General features: G+C 38.8%; 1 protein-coding gene and 1 non-coding gene across 6 annotated transcripts in view; both read left to right on the plus strand.

The window, feature by feature from the left end:
• Window positions 1-15,343, plus strand: part of LOC138000454 (gelsolin, cytoplasmic-like) — a 66,491-nt gene that overhangs the window by 25,703 nt on the left and 25,445 nt on the right. For 4 of the 5 annotated variants that reach the window (XM_068846886.1, XM_068846888.1, XM_068846890.1 and 1 more), the window contains exon 1: window positions 10,047-10,259. The exons of the other annotated variant lie outside the window; for it this stretch is intronic. In XM_068846886.1, coding sequence (XP_068702987.1) covers window positions 10,194-10,259 — 66 coding nt within the window. In that variant the 5' untranslated portion in view covers window positions 10,047-10,193. Of the gene's footprint in view, window positions 1-10,046; window positions 10,260-15,343 lie in introns of those variants that run through there. 5 annotated transcript variants of the gene reach the window in all.
• On the plus strand, window positions 5,873-5,949 carry Trnaa-cgc (transfer RNA alanine (anticodon CGC)). Its single transcript has one exon. It is a non-coding gene; the product is annotated as a tRNA-Ala (tRNA).

A 15,343-nucleotide genomic window follows, 5' to 3' on the forward strand; every position in this document is an offset into this window, starting at 1 on the left:
CAATAACTGTACAATGGACATCAATTGTTGAAATTCAAGAATATCCTACATTAAATTCGTAATTTACGCACGCGCTGCATGCCTACAATCTTACACTCACTTACTCACTCAGACAGCCCCGATGACAATATGGGTACTGCACTTACAGTGAACTACCCTCAACAAATAGAAAGCCTTTAATGCAGTTTAGTTAGAGGTAAAGAGAAGCCGTTAGAAGCAATAGGAAGCACGAGCTGATTTGTTTTATAACAAAGCCAGCTTAGTTTTCAGATAATCTTTCTTCTCAATATATCTTTCATTTTTGTTGCGTTTCGCCAGCAAAGTGCTTTCGGACTGTTGTGAGAGATGCTAACATGAATCAACCCGAGCGGTTATAACATTGTACGAATGGAATTAGCGTCATCTAGCAAAGGTTGTGCTAACGTAAGCTGCTACTGAAAAAGTGCACTGGTTTAGGCCAATTACAACCCTCGTAATTATAAAAAGGATTTTTTTCACCACCACCATAACGTTTCCTTTGTTGATTCAGATATTAAAATGTTCTTGCTTTGTCTTAGGTTTTTGTCTGGTTTGGAGAGGAAGCAAACGAAGTCGAGAAAGCAGAAGCTGTCACAGTAGCGATGGTAACTTCAAATTGTTTACTATTTGTTTTTCACTGGTTGGCGAAAAAGCAAGGGAACATTGTTGTCTTAACAGGTCTTGGTGCTTATCTAAACTTCGATTTCCATATTTAGAAGAACTCGTATGTTCTTAATAATGATAGTGGTGTCTTGGTCAACTATAGAACAAAGGGTCCCGGGAACACAATCCAAAAAAGGATCAATATTCAAAATATGTGTCCTATCTGTTTAAGAGTCCCTTATTCTCTTATTCACAACTGACAAAGCATTTAGTTTGACCAGTTCACGGACTTTTTCTTGCAATTGCTTTGTAATGATGCCAAAATGTACCAAAACGCTCGCATCGCGTTCAACAATCAAAGCGCTCGAACTTTCCAATAGAGGTAGCTGAAAACTCCTCTGTCAGTCTATTAGCCAATCAAAAAAGTTCACAAGATTGTTAGCCTTCAGTTTTGAGTAGCTTTTCTACAACATTAAATGATATCAAAAGTGTATAACGTTGGGAGTACTGGATCGAGTGGCTCGATCCACCCATCCCAAGCCCCTAACCCTAGTCCTTAACTCAAAAACGCAAGCGTAACGAACTAGAACGAACGAACGAACACTAATCCTCCATTCAATACCAACCGGGTTTTTTATTTTGCCGAACTTCAAAAATTTTTAAAAATGTCTGCTATCTGCCTTGTCATAGGGTCACTTCTGTAACTACCGGTAACGTTCATGCTGAAATCCTGTTCTATCCTGCCGTGTTTTTCCTCGCAATGCCTTAGTAAAAAACATGAACTTCAAGGGTAGGGGGCTACGTCGAGTGGATCGATCTGCATTCCTATCCCCTAACCCCAGATCTTTACTCTTAATGACTAACCCTAAAACCTGCCACGTTTATCTTTAACGAAAGCGTCACTACGTTTTTGACTTCTCCACAGCAATGACATCCTCTGAGAAAAGAGAGGAAATCTGGAATAATGCTTTTTTACCCGTGTGGATAAGGGCCCGGATTAACCAGTGTACAACCGGGTGCTAAAGCGTATAAGTATATAGCTAGTTTCACTGCGTAATTGCAGGATTATGTGCGGTCCGATCCAACTGGTCGAACCTTGGAGGACACAATGATGATTCAAGTGAAACAGGGTTACGAACCGCTAAATTTCACAGGACATTTTCATGCTTGGGACAGAGACAGATGGAGTGTAAGTGGATCGTCTCTTTATATTTCCTGAGGAAAATTGCTTTCTAGTATTTTTTTGGTATTTTTTCAGATAAAGTCAATGTGACTTAGGTAAGGGAAACTGTTCATCATTCCACCTCCTTCGCTCCGCCTTTAACACAGTAGGCAACAACGGATACACAACTTGAATATAGGACCAGTTATTTATGCAAGTTCCAACTTAGACCGTTGTTTAAAACGGCCGTTTTATCCATAGATATTCCTAGAAAAGAGCTGCTTCAAGTTTCTCTTCCCTTGCATGCTTTCTCGACATTTTTTCCCGAAGATTAACAACTTACCTTTATCGACAAGAGTTGGTCAAAACGAAAATCAGATGGAACGAGGATTTCTTAAGAACTGACAAAACTTTGCATTTTAATGATTTTTGAAAGGTAATTAATGAGATCCCTACCTCATCTAGATGCCAAAACTCAACAATGTGCGCAATCCTAAGTAGCCCATGGCTAGGAGCCTCCCTATGAACTATATCCTTGAAGTCAACCATTGCTCGTATCTTTCTATTTTTAGAACTAACCCGTCAGCAGGAGACTGACATTTACATAAATTTGCATACATTGTTCTTTGTATGTTTCTCTTCGTTTAAAAATAACTTTAATCTGATTGGCATTCTAAGATTCTAAGATACGCGCAAAGTTTGACTCATAGGGCTTTATGGGAGAGGCGGCAAGCTCCAATAGCCATGAGCTCCTGATAGCCCGAGCAATCACCATAAATATCTTAATAGGTTGATGATAAAACAAGACTTTTTCTTATCATCAAAGTCACTTTTTGTTGATGTCTTATTCTCGTAGGAAGGGAAGACTTACGATGAGATGAAAAGGGAATTGAGTTACGATGCAAATACGAGGGTCTCCGAACTAAGAATTGACCAGAAGGTAATTCAAAGATGCATATCACTGCGCCAGTAACGGGCAGCGGTACTTGAATGGAAGGCATGCTCCGCGCTGCCTCGTTTTCCTGTGTGTTAATCCTCGAAATCACCTCTCGTGACCTTTCGTGTCATCGATCGACCAAACCTTTCCCTGCTGGCGCTGAGTGAAATTCGATGTAGGAAAGAACAAGTCACGCATTGTGGATTTTCATTATAATCATAAAAATTAGAATTTCCTCGTTTGTGCATGTTATTGGTTCAAGAAACTCCTATTTTTCTCTAATTCACTTTCCAAGTTGTTATTGGACAGATTACATAAGCCAATCACAGCCAAAGTTGTAGAAGTTTAAATCAACCAATCACATTCAAAATTGTAGTTAAAATCAACCAATCACAACCTTGGCCCTTGGTTTCAAACACTATAGAAACAGCATACAGGCTCCTAAATCCTAAATTTGTTATCACTCGTATGCATATGATTACAGACCGAATTGGACTCCACTCAGCCCTATTGCCATTACTTATAGTGTCTTCTACATGTTGTTTTGCTACTTGAAATGGTGCTAAGAGTGCTCGCGGCTTCGTTCGCTACCTTCTGGCAGGTTCACACTGAGATTCCAAACCCTCCATTTATCTTTATCCTCTGACAAGCCTTTACACCACTTGGGAACTGCAACTTGTCACGCGTGCTCATAGGCATCTTTCCTTCTCGCCTCTTTCCATCCATCCTTCTTTCCAACATCGTCCTTTTGTAGAGTCCATGGGTGTCTACCATTTAGCCAAAAAATCTTTTCGGAAATTGTGGACAACCTCCAGAGGTACTCCACTTTTTCCGTTTGGAATGGCAATCGGGAAATCCCTTACCATTTGCGAGATAATCATTCCGTTTTCAGGACCTTTCTCACAAAATCGAGTAAATATGAGGAAGGGAATGCCGGGTGGAAAATGGTTGGCGCCGTTCTTATCAGGTTGGTAAATAAATTCGAAAAATCGTTTGCCTTTATGCAACAATCATTCCATCCGGATTATTTGGCGAAATGGTAATCACCATGACATGAAACCATACAGGACTACATTCTAAACCATTGACTGTTTGATAACCTTAGCCTCTTCTTATTATTTAATTTCTTTTTAAAGTACACCGACTATATTTTAACCATCTTACCAGGTTAAGATGCTTTCTGTCCCTTCTCCCTTCAAAAGCATGGGACATGCGGGCAACTCTCCTACCCGCAATGTGGCCCGGGTTCCATTCCCAGACTCGGCGTCACATGTGGTTGAGTTTGTTGGTTCTCTGTTCTGCACTGAGAGGTTTTTCTCTGGGTACTCCGGTTTTCCCCTCTGCTCAAAAACCGACATTTGACTTGATTTACGTTAATTGTTAATTTCAGTTTACACTGTCCCCAATTAGCGCTCCAGCGTTAGAAGTTCCTTTCCTTTCCTTTTGAAGGTCAATGTTCGTCCCATACTCACGTGAATGAGAAGAAGACAATTTATAGTGTTTCTCATTGCAAATTATTCATCCATTCCGACAAACTTTGCACTTTTGTTATCTCTTGGGGAGACAGAAAAGTCGGAAGGAAGCAGTGATCCTCGCACTGTACCTAGACAATTGTACAGTTCATCTTTGCGTGGTATAATTCAGTTTAAGTTATGGGCCTGTGTACAATTATATGAAAATCACGTAACAGCTATAGCAAACCCCACTGACTTGGAGGCAAACAGTTCGCTGCAGTGTGCACGAAGTGGGAGTCGAGTTAAATTCAGAGCTGCTACACGAAAAACCCAGTTTGTAGTCGGAGTGGGATTGGAACCAAGAGCATTCATCTATTTTGCACCCAACAACTTGGCCACGCCCCCTCATACAGTAATTAATTCCGGACAATTTTTTTCTCCTTTGTCCTTCTCGGCAAATAATGACGCTAGTTATTTATTTTCTTTATTACTTAGGAACCTTCGGCTACGCAGGGGCAAGTGCTTTCGTAAGGAAGATCTACTCCACGGTCAAAGTTGATTAACGCAACAAAAAGTACAAAGAAGAACATTACTGCGGAGCCCATGGCTGTTTTAAATCACCAACAAACTATCTGTATTTATATGCTACATATTTAAAGTAGCCGTAAATAGATTTTCTGTAGATTTGTTGAATGGTGAATTATGTTTATTTGTAAATCTCACCTTTAAACGTACCTTTGTTAGCTTTTTCTTGTATTAGCTGTGATTCTGTTGCTCTGTGTTTGCTTGTTTGAGGGAGTTTCCTTAAGCCAAGCGGTTTTTAGTTGGGTGGCGCGAAAACAAAACTTATTACATTAACCCCTTTTATTTCCATGATCGAAACGTACATTCTTGTAACTAGCACTATGGATTCTTTATTGGGTAATCATGAGAATTTGGGTGTTATATCAATACCTGGAACAGAGTTCTAAATATTAGTCATAATCGTCACTTCGCAAGGGAGAAGTGATCCTCAAACTTATCTGGACAATTTTTGCAATTGTCTTTTATGGACACGCACTTCAAGTTTATTCATTTATTTCATTCAGTAACTCCTCTCACCGGAACACACGAGCTTAAAGTGCTACTATAATCAAAAAATTCACTTCCCTTTTTCCTTCAGATTATTGAGAGCGTGTTTGCTCGACACCTGACTGGCAAAATTTTGAGCTTCGAATTTTATCCAAAGGCGGTTTTTTTAGGATTTCACGATCCGCCATTATTCACGTACAAGACTGACCGATTGGACCTCAGAGAGTTGGATCGAGCAAAAGATGACATCAATGACTTACTACCTTAAAATTGCTTGTGTAAACGCAGCTTATTATACATCCAAAACACGAGTTTAAAAGTCTGAAAGCTCGAAATTCCCGTGCTGCATATTAATTTAGGCGCGTGCACACGCATTGCATTTTTAGACTAGTGAGTCTTTGACGTCTTCTTACCCTCGATCCAGCTTTCTCAAGATTTTAAAGTTAGTAATGGCGGACCATTAAATAAGAAAATTCCAGTCAAAATAACAGGTGTCTTTTTGAAATGAAGGCTTCAAACTACGGTCATATAGTATCCAGTTAACATAGTTTTGAAATACAAAGAAAAAGTAGAATTGATTTTTGGTCACAGTAGCACTTTAAGAAAATGACCTATTCCCAACTGAGTGGCTTCATGGTTCAGTTGCATGGTAGAGCATTGCACTCGCATTGCAGAGGCCATGGGTTCAAATCCCGTTGATGCCGGACACACGAGTTTTTCAGGTATCTATAAGAGACAATTGCTTAAATTGTCCATTTAAAAGCGAGGATCACTTCAGTCTTCTGGCCATAATCCGCTGTTCAAATATACATTTCTTTCATTCATTAGTCCCCTCACGGGAACACAAAGCCCACCAAATTGACCTGCTCCCAACTGAGTGCATTCATAGCATTGCACCGGCATCACAAAGGACGAGGGTTCGAATCCAGTTGAAGCTGAATTTTTCAAGTGTCTTTGAGAGACAATTCAGTGCTAAAATTGTCCGGATAAGTGTTTAAGATGGTTAGTTGTGACGCAGATTTTTTCCTTTTTGGTTCATAGGCAGTTACCATGAGCACTTGTATACTCACTGTTGACAAACATTTCTTTTGATATCCCTGAACTTTGCCAACCACTGGAACAAAAGATTTCTGAATTCGACAGCCATTTAACTTCCTCTCTCTGGTTGGCACCGAACGCCACAAAACCATGGGATACAATGAGTAAACTCAAGATTTTGCACCTGCGTTACGTTTAGATTGCGACTGAGCCGTTTCCCTCTTCTCCTCTGAATTTCCGTAGCGGCCATGTAAAAGTTGAGTGCATATCGCGAAATTATTATTTCTTGGAATATCTGAAAGGTATCCGAATTATAATCTCGGTTGACTTTGTTCAGTTTAGCAAAATGCACAATAGAATTAGGACGCGGGGATTTCATTGGATAAAAACTATGCGCGGTAACCCCTAGGAAGAAGTTGTAATTGAAAAATTAATATAAACATCTTCCAGATGCAAAACAAACTTGTGAACACACGAACCTAAAATCCCGTAAGGGTAAACATGACGAACACAAAAGTGCATAAAAGGATGCTAAATAAGAAATTTTTACATCTCAGTGATACTGGGATACACTGACTGAAACGTTAAATTGTTGCAAAATCCACGTTACCTCTATTTTTGTTAATTGGTATTGTAGCCATGCGTGTCAAAATAAATTGAGTTTATTGGGTAATTACTCGGAATTCCTGAAAGGTGTCCGAATTATAATCGGTTGACTTAATTCGGTGCAGTAAAATGGACAATAGAATTACGAGGCAATGAAGCAGTTCACTTGACCCCTTGGAGCAATACATTTCACCTCCCTCTATGACAAAACTACTTTTTCCAACAACGACAAAAAAACAGCCGAGATGTCGAGTGTCGTTCGAGGGGATTTCTACGCACGCAAGAATTCAAACAGCCCCAATTCTTACAGAGTTGGATGAAAATCCGGATTTACAACATGCAGTGGAGCAGCCAAAGCGATGGGAGCTGTGTTGGGGTTTCAGTGTGAAACTTTTAATGTCATTCGCCGATTTAAAAACTCAAGCCCATGTTCTGAGTGAAAGCTCAATAGCAGCTAAAAAGTAAAAATGCTGGATTCAGTCTTCTGGAATGTTATGAATAAGATAGTTAATCTAAATATTTCATGTTGACAACATATTGAAATCGTCAGTACAGAACTCCCAGTAGCGTTATGTTGGAAATGCCCGGAATTTCTTTTTCCTTCAGCTGTTCTTTGTACGACCATCATCCGCGGATGTCAATTTTTTAATTGTTTCAGGGTCTTCAAGTCAACTGCCTGGAGGGAGGTCACTGCATTATTCACAACAGTGTTAAATTCGAAACTTTGCAGCTGGTTGCCGGTGTAGCTGACGGCAGGAGGGATAAATTTTTCCAAGCCACATTAATTACAACAATGGTTTTCACGAGTTTTCTCTCCCGCTACGCTAGTGTTTCACTCTCCCTTGGCCCACTGCACTCATTGCATTGAGTAGATTCACGTTATTTCCGAAAGTCCGACAGCCTGTACCAAATCAAACTACTGCTTTTGCTGGGTGATTTATTTATTTTATTTGTAAACACTAAGCGATGTTCACCAATACGTTATCCGTTGTCATGAGCCCTTCAGACTTCATTTGCCTGCAGAACCACTTACTTCTTTTGTTCCGTACTTAGCAAATTTGAACATCACTTTAGTCTTTTCAATCCTTGCAGGTTTGTTTCTAACTCTTCCAAATTGTATCACCCTACTTCTGCACAACATGGTATTCCGAGTAAACGCTTCAAAGAGCGTCTTGTTGTATATAAACTTCCAACACCATTCGTTTCAATCAGGTTCCTTGATTGTTTGGCTAGTTTGACGTAGAACTTGAACTATCTGAAATGATAAGGAAAGAGTTTTAAATCGTGAACTAATCATTTTTAATTTGGTTCTCAAAAAGTCGGCGTCGTAGTTTTTCAACTCCTTAGTGACAGTCGGTGACGTGACTATGAACATCGTTATATGGCAAAGACGTCCTCGTAGCCGCTTTCGTGAGCTCCCTTATAATAGGCCTTTTGCAGCTTGAGATCACATGGTACAAAAGCCGCCATACTGGAACGCAAATTGCCCTCTGGGGCATCTCAAAAAGAGAAAATTTAAATTATAAATAAGTTGCTGTTTTAGATGTCCCAGTGCGCAATTTGGGTTCCAGTATGGCAGTTTTTGGACTATGTGATTATTAAGCTGCAAAAAGCCCATTAGGCTCAAAGGGACTTTTCGAGGAGAGATTCCGCTGAAAAACCGAGTGCAATTGTAAAATAAGCTCGCGCCTGCACACACTTTGCTGAGCGGAATCGATAATACGCAAACATCTTGGGAGGAGAGCGCCCTTATAAGGAAACTTCAGCAATTTCAACAACAAAGGGAAAAATAATGCACAAAATATATTTAACAAATTGATGTCAGTTTTTCATGCGTCTGTCCTGTTATTGATCATGAATCGCGTCATAACATTGTCAAAGTAGCTGTGGGTCCTCAGACTACTTTGACAATGTTATGACGAAATTCATTGTCAATAACAGGACAGACGCATGAAAAACTGACATCAATTTGTTTTTTACAATAACAAAAAGGCAGAGGGGTCAAAATTAAGTCAAAACACGAGAAGAAAGCGCGACAAAAATGCGAGAAACTTCCAACTGACGCGAGCAAAATCGCGTCATTATCGCATAAATTATAAATTTATGTGTCTGTCCGCTTATTGACAATAAAAGTTAGCCAATGAGCGCGCGAGAATTTTTGCAGTCATTGTAAAAATATTTATTGATCGAACATAAACCAGCTGAACGGCAATTCCGCACAGTTTCACATTAACTTTTGATACATTTCCGTGCCCTCCATTGCAAAACAGCGAGAAATATAGATTGAGAAAATGAAAGTGTTGTGGTAAATGTCAGCATTTGAGGATAAGTTTCATTCCTGCGTCAGCCGCAACAACGGAACACCAGTTATAAATAGCAATCGTACTACACTTGTGGCGTCCATTTTAGCATATTTCTGGGTGCCATCTGTAAAGAAAACTTACGACGTGAATTCATTGTTTACGTTTGCTTTCATCCCTGCGTCCTCTAATAACTTCGAGCAACAGGTCCTCAAAACAATACTGGCTTAGTTGCCTTTCAATCAATAATTTACAAAGCTTTGACGGCCTCCTTTCTGTTACACTGGAAACAAAACTGTTTGATTATAATAATATTTAAATTAGGGATGATATTTCATTCCAAACCGAGGCATACATGCTCAAAATGTCGCTTTCATGATCAGTGCTAGGCAGAAATTTTGTAAAAAAATATATTAAGCTTTGCCAAGGCACCTTTTTTGCTTTGTAACAATTGTCCCTCGTCTTTTAGAACACGCAACATCGCCACATCTTTGTAGATTTTAATTTAAAGTTAGTCAAATTTATGAATATTTAAACTTTAGAAAACAACCTTTTTTATTAAGAAAAAAACGTTACGTCCTGTCCACCTGTTGGTTTTGACATTCCAAATCCCCCGAAAATAGTATGTTCTTTGATATATGGGCGCTTTATCGGTGCCTCATAAAAAATATGCAAACATTTGAAACCACTTAAATGAAGGGAAAAATCATCAAAACAAGAAAGTTAATAGTTGCCAAGTATTATGACACGTGTCGACGCCAGCCTCCAATGAGAATCTCACTTGTCTGGCTGTAATTTCAATTTGCCAACTCCTCAAAACAGCTATTTAAATTTCTATCCGAAATGAATGTATTTTGAATTCGTTGCTCGGGCGACAAGTTATTTCGTCAAAACAGCAATACTACTTGTTGTGTTGCGAGCGTCCGCAGGAAGAGTCGATCAGTTTAATTGTATTATTCTATCTTATTTTTGGTCTAATTTGCTTTTAATTCATATATTCCTCAATGGGAGTCGATGATGCTTTTGTTGAGGCTGGAAAGAAGCCTGGTTTGGAAATATGGAGAATCGAGGTTTGAAATTCTGTTTTTTTTACGTTCATTTGAACAGTAATTTTCACTCCTTTCGGTTTGAGATATGATCCATTTGTCTTCCTGTTACACCGTACAGGAAATTTACTGATAACTCCGCTTTAAATTGTCACTTGTATGAGAAAAGGAGCAAGGGCTACTAAGCAAACAGTTTGCTTCAGAAATAATGGTATCCCTGAGAAATATAAATATCGTGAGTAATGACTCTTCTAGAGCTAGTGACTTTGCAAAATTTAAGATGAAATGACTTTTAACAAACATTTGGTCATTTTTTTATGCTTATCAGCACGAGCAAAACTGACGAGTTAAATGCATCTGCTTTGCAAGAGTATTGTCATGCAATAGTTTCTCGTTTTCAAATTCCGACCAAGTCTCAGTTGATTGGACTCTCTCAGTGGAACTCGAGAACTCTAAAAGACAAATATTATGACCCAGTGCGTAGTATAAAGATCGCTTTTTCTTTTCGAAAAAAAAAGATTTTTTTTAATGCAGGAAATATAATACAAACGAAGTGTAAAGTACAATACGTTATACGTCAGCGGAGTTTTCATGATTTGTTTATGTGCGGGGGGCTGCATTACCTTGCCGTAATTTATGGCAGAAAATAACAACTCCTCCTCACAACTTCCAAATGAAGATATGTCTAGTTATATCCACAGATAGAATTTCTTACTATCGTCGCCAAGACAAAGGTGTTAACGACTGTTTAGTTAACAATAGGGACTTCCGACTACAGGTGCAACGCTTAATGAGGTACTGTAAGTTATAACGGAAAATATTTGCAAGTTTCATTTCTGTGAAGACTGTGCAAACATCAAAATGATTGTTTCAGGGTGACATGTATAAAAGTATTTAAGTCTCGTTTTCTAAAGGAAATTAGTGTACACATTCAAAGTTATTTTAAAGTAAAAAAAAAACTGCGGCTATATCCGGCTCGAAGTTAACCGATAATACACACCATAATAATAATAATAATAATAATAATAATAATAATAATAATAATAATAATAATAATAATAATAAACAATATTTACAGAGGATATCATCAAGCTAACACTAAGTTAATTAGGGTGGTCCTATACACCATACAAGACGAAGTTCGTTCCTTCTGAATTTATCTATTTATTTTTTATCAACAACTCACTGTGTTCATAATTTGCATTCCCAGCTAGAAACAAGGCTTTTAAACATCAAAATCTCGCAGGCAAGACCGCTCTTTTCATTAGTGGAGTCATGGTTGCTTCTTGAAACTAAGAAGCGCTAGCCAGCAGAATTGCGTTTTTGTAGAACAGAAAGTTGCAGATTCCAGAAAATGACACTTTGCCAAATTTAACGCGGAGCGTTTCTTTTACATGTTCCGACTATATTTTGGGGCACGTAACTGTAAAAAAGAACTCAACGGACAGTCAAACAGTTTCATTTCTAAGTTCCGTGTAATGAACAAGGACTGTTTTTTATGACATGTACCAAAAAACGTTCATCACAAGGAGTGTTAGGTAAAAAATATTCCTCTAAGAAACCGATAGCTGAAAGTTACCTTTTCCGAACTTCTAAGCGAATTTCTTACTACCAGAAAATGCTAGCTGACCCTTTTAACAGCCAAAAGCTGCAAACGCCTTCCAAAAACGTAACGGGATACTCTTTTTTCGGTTGCGCATCTTTTAGGTGGTATTTCGACTGTCACTGTTGAGGTGGCGCAATGGAGGTCCAAACAATTGCAATGATCTTTTCAAAGGCTCGTTTCATGTAACGGCGATGTTATGGTACCAAATAAAACAATAATAACTGCATAGCAAGATGCATTCATTAATGTGACGTAATATGTTACTACGGCAACAAACGAGAAAACTAACAAACCCTATACTATTTAACAAAGTGCCAAGGGACTGGGGAAATTGGTTCGTTATATCGAGGGTTCGTTATATCGAAAACCTAGCTCGATATTACGAATTTGCTGAAAAAAAAAACAACCAAAATGTTCGTTATATCGAGGTATATGTATATTTTTATATATAATGTTGTTACGTTGCGCTACCCAGCATTTCAGGATCTGAACGATTACTTTTTGCTGGTGTTAACGTTTCACTTGTTTTTTAAAACACGGTAGACAAATTTCAGTGGAAGTAGCTGGAACACAAAAATAAAAAAAAAGTTTATGGGACTAATAAGAGACAAAGAGGATAAAACCGATCTGCTGATGTGCCATAGTGTCAGTATTTTCATTTATAATGAGCTGTTACGACAACTGTGAAGTTGTTCTATAGTTACAGGGTTAAAGGATTTTCATCCTTGTTGGTCTGTTTTTTGTCACGAGTTGTCTTTTCTTCGTTATATCACGATATAGTTTACGTTTAGGCGTTTGGATTGTGTTCGTGATAACGTAGATTTCGTTATATGAAGGCTCGTTACATCGAGATTCTGTTTCATACATTTTACTGCATTAAGCTTTGGCCAGGATGAAGAATATCGTTCGTTATACCGAGCACTTCGTTATATAGAGGTTCGTTAAATCGAGGTTCCACTGAATTTAGTTTTTAAAGTGTTATGTCTCAAAAAGAAACTCGGTGGCGCTCATTTTGCACTGACTGCTGAAACGTGATGAGCAACCGGGCTAAGAGAAAACGCTATGCAAAGTGAAAATAGACGTTCCGTGAGTGTAAACTGGGTTGCCTGTGGTTTCATGTTACACAAAAGCAGAGGGCACTGAGTTGTGTGGTATTGAAGGCGCTGAAACTGGATTTTTCCAGAAGTAATGACGAAAATAAAAAAAAAAAAAAAAAAAGAAAAAAGAAAAAAGCCTAGGAATCCAGTAAGTACTCCTGGTAACTCCTAAAATGGAAGAAGCAGGCTAGGGCATCGAGCTCGAATTGCGGCATATTTCTCATCATCCCAACAGCTGCTCAGTCCGAAAACGAAACACTACTCATTTTTTGTTTTCTTAGAAACGAAACGTGTCTATTTTGACTTCAGGGTGAACTATTTACACAAAGAGGTTGAGTGGCCAACCAAAAACAGGGTTTGTAATAAAAAATCTAAACATCTATGAGATGCAAAAACAATCTAGCGAACAAATGAACATGAATAATCGCAAATCATAACGCTGAAAAACACAAAAAGCGAAGGAAATGGTCAATAAATATGAATTTTTTACCTATCTGAATAACTTTGGGTTAGATTAAAGCGATACATTGTTCAAACATCTTCCTGTTGATGAGTAATGTAAGCAATAAATTGGGTTCAGTAACCAGGAACCAGTTGAAGAAATATCATGTGTTGGCTTCCCAAATAAACTCATTTTACACTAGAATGACTGAACAAATATTTTCTGTCGTGCAAAACTATGGCTACCTTTAATCATTTGCAAGAAAGAACACTTGAAGAACAAAATGGCGAAAAATTCAGTTTCTGTCGTACACCACGCAACATAAATTGGACAGAAATCAAGGCTGATTTAAACGACTTCGCACGACGCATGCGTTTACTTGAAAAATTTCACGACTTTCATCCTCAACCTAGCAAAAATCCATCCCATGCAAAAAGCCCTTGGACTCCTCCTTCCAACAGATGTCCTGCACTTGACGCTTTCTTACATGCAGTTGAACAAGACATCTTTCACACCCCTCTCAAAAGCGTACGCGATAACCTATCTAAACACGAACGTATCGCTCTCAAATAGTTACACTCATGAACAGATATTACCATAAAACCCGCTGACAAAGGATCAGGGACAGTTATCATGGACCGTGACTGGTACATAAACGAATGCTTACGTCAACTTAACGACAATAAATTTTATAGGCAACTCGACAGTGACATCACTAGTGACATCCAAACACGAATACGACTTCAAGTAAATAACATGTACAAAGCTACCATTATTGACGACAAGCCAAAAACATTCCTTGCCGAACTGACTTCAAACCAGGACTTTTTCACATCTTACCCAAAATCCACAAACAAGGACATCCAGGAAGGCCTATTGTTTCCAGCAACGATCACCCCACGGAAAGCATTTCACATTTTGTGGACCATTTTCTAAAACCTTTCGTTCACAACATTCCTTCATTCATGAAGGAAACTACACACCTTTTTGACAAACGTAAAGAACTTGGACGCCTACCATGTAACGCCATACTTGTCAAGCTTGATGTTTCATCTCTTTACACCAACATCCCACACAATGAAGGTATTAATTCTTGTCATTACTTTCTTACCATTCGTGACCACACCACAACCACTATTTGGACAAAAGCTCTTTGTGATCCCATAAGAATGAGCCTCGCCATGAACATTTTCCACTTCAACAATAACTTCCACCTCCAAAGACTCTCTGCTATGGGAACACGCATGGCACCCTCATACGCTAATCTCTTTCTTACTAAATTTGAAGCATACGCTCTTAAAAGGGCTCCCTTCAATCTCATACGTAGTAGCGTTACATCGACGATATCTTTATGATATGGAATCACACTGGTCCGTGCCTTGAGATCCGGAGATCCCAGGTTCAAGACCACTCACTGAATTTGTTTCAGATAGTCTCTGGTTCAATATCCTGGCGCACTTGTAAAATAGCCAACTGGTTTGCCTCTCGCCAGTTGGGATACTTAAGAATTGTATATGTTCAATTCTCTCCGAGGGTAAACAAAGTGATTATACACCTCTTCTCAATCTTCTACATCCATCCCACTTTTAGACGTTATGGTTTTCCTCAACGATGCTATACTTACCCCAGATCTCTACACCAAACCCACATACAAACAACAGTCCCTCTTATGATCTTCATCCCACCCCTTACACACCAAACGTGCTATTCCATTAAGTCTGGCGTTTCGTTTACGACGCATATGTTCTTCAGACGATACTTTCAATCTACGTTCTAATGAACTTATAATATACCTCAACAAACGTGGCTACAATCTCTCTTTCAGCCTCAAACAAGAAATACGACTTGTTGGCGGCATACAACGCAATACAGCTCTTAAGCCGTGCGCCAATTCCATAAACACATGGAGTCGTGTTCCTTTTGTTATAACCTATAAACCTGCCATTCGTTCTTTCTCATCTAT

Source organism: Montipora foliosa, chromosome 4 (genome assembly GCF_036669935.1).
Source record: "Montipora foliosa isolate CH-2021 chromosome 4, ASM3666993v2, whole genome shotgun sequence".
NCBI classification, from domain to species: domain Eukaryota; kingdom Metazoa; phylum Cnidaria; class Anthozoa; order Scleractinia; family Acroporidae; genus Montipora; species Montipora foliosa.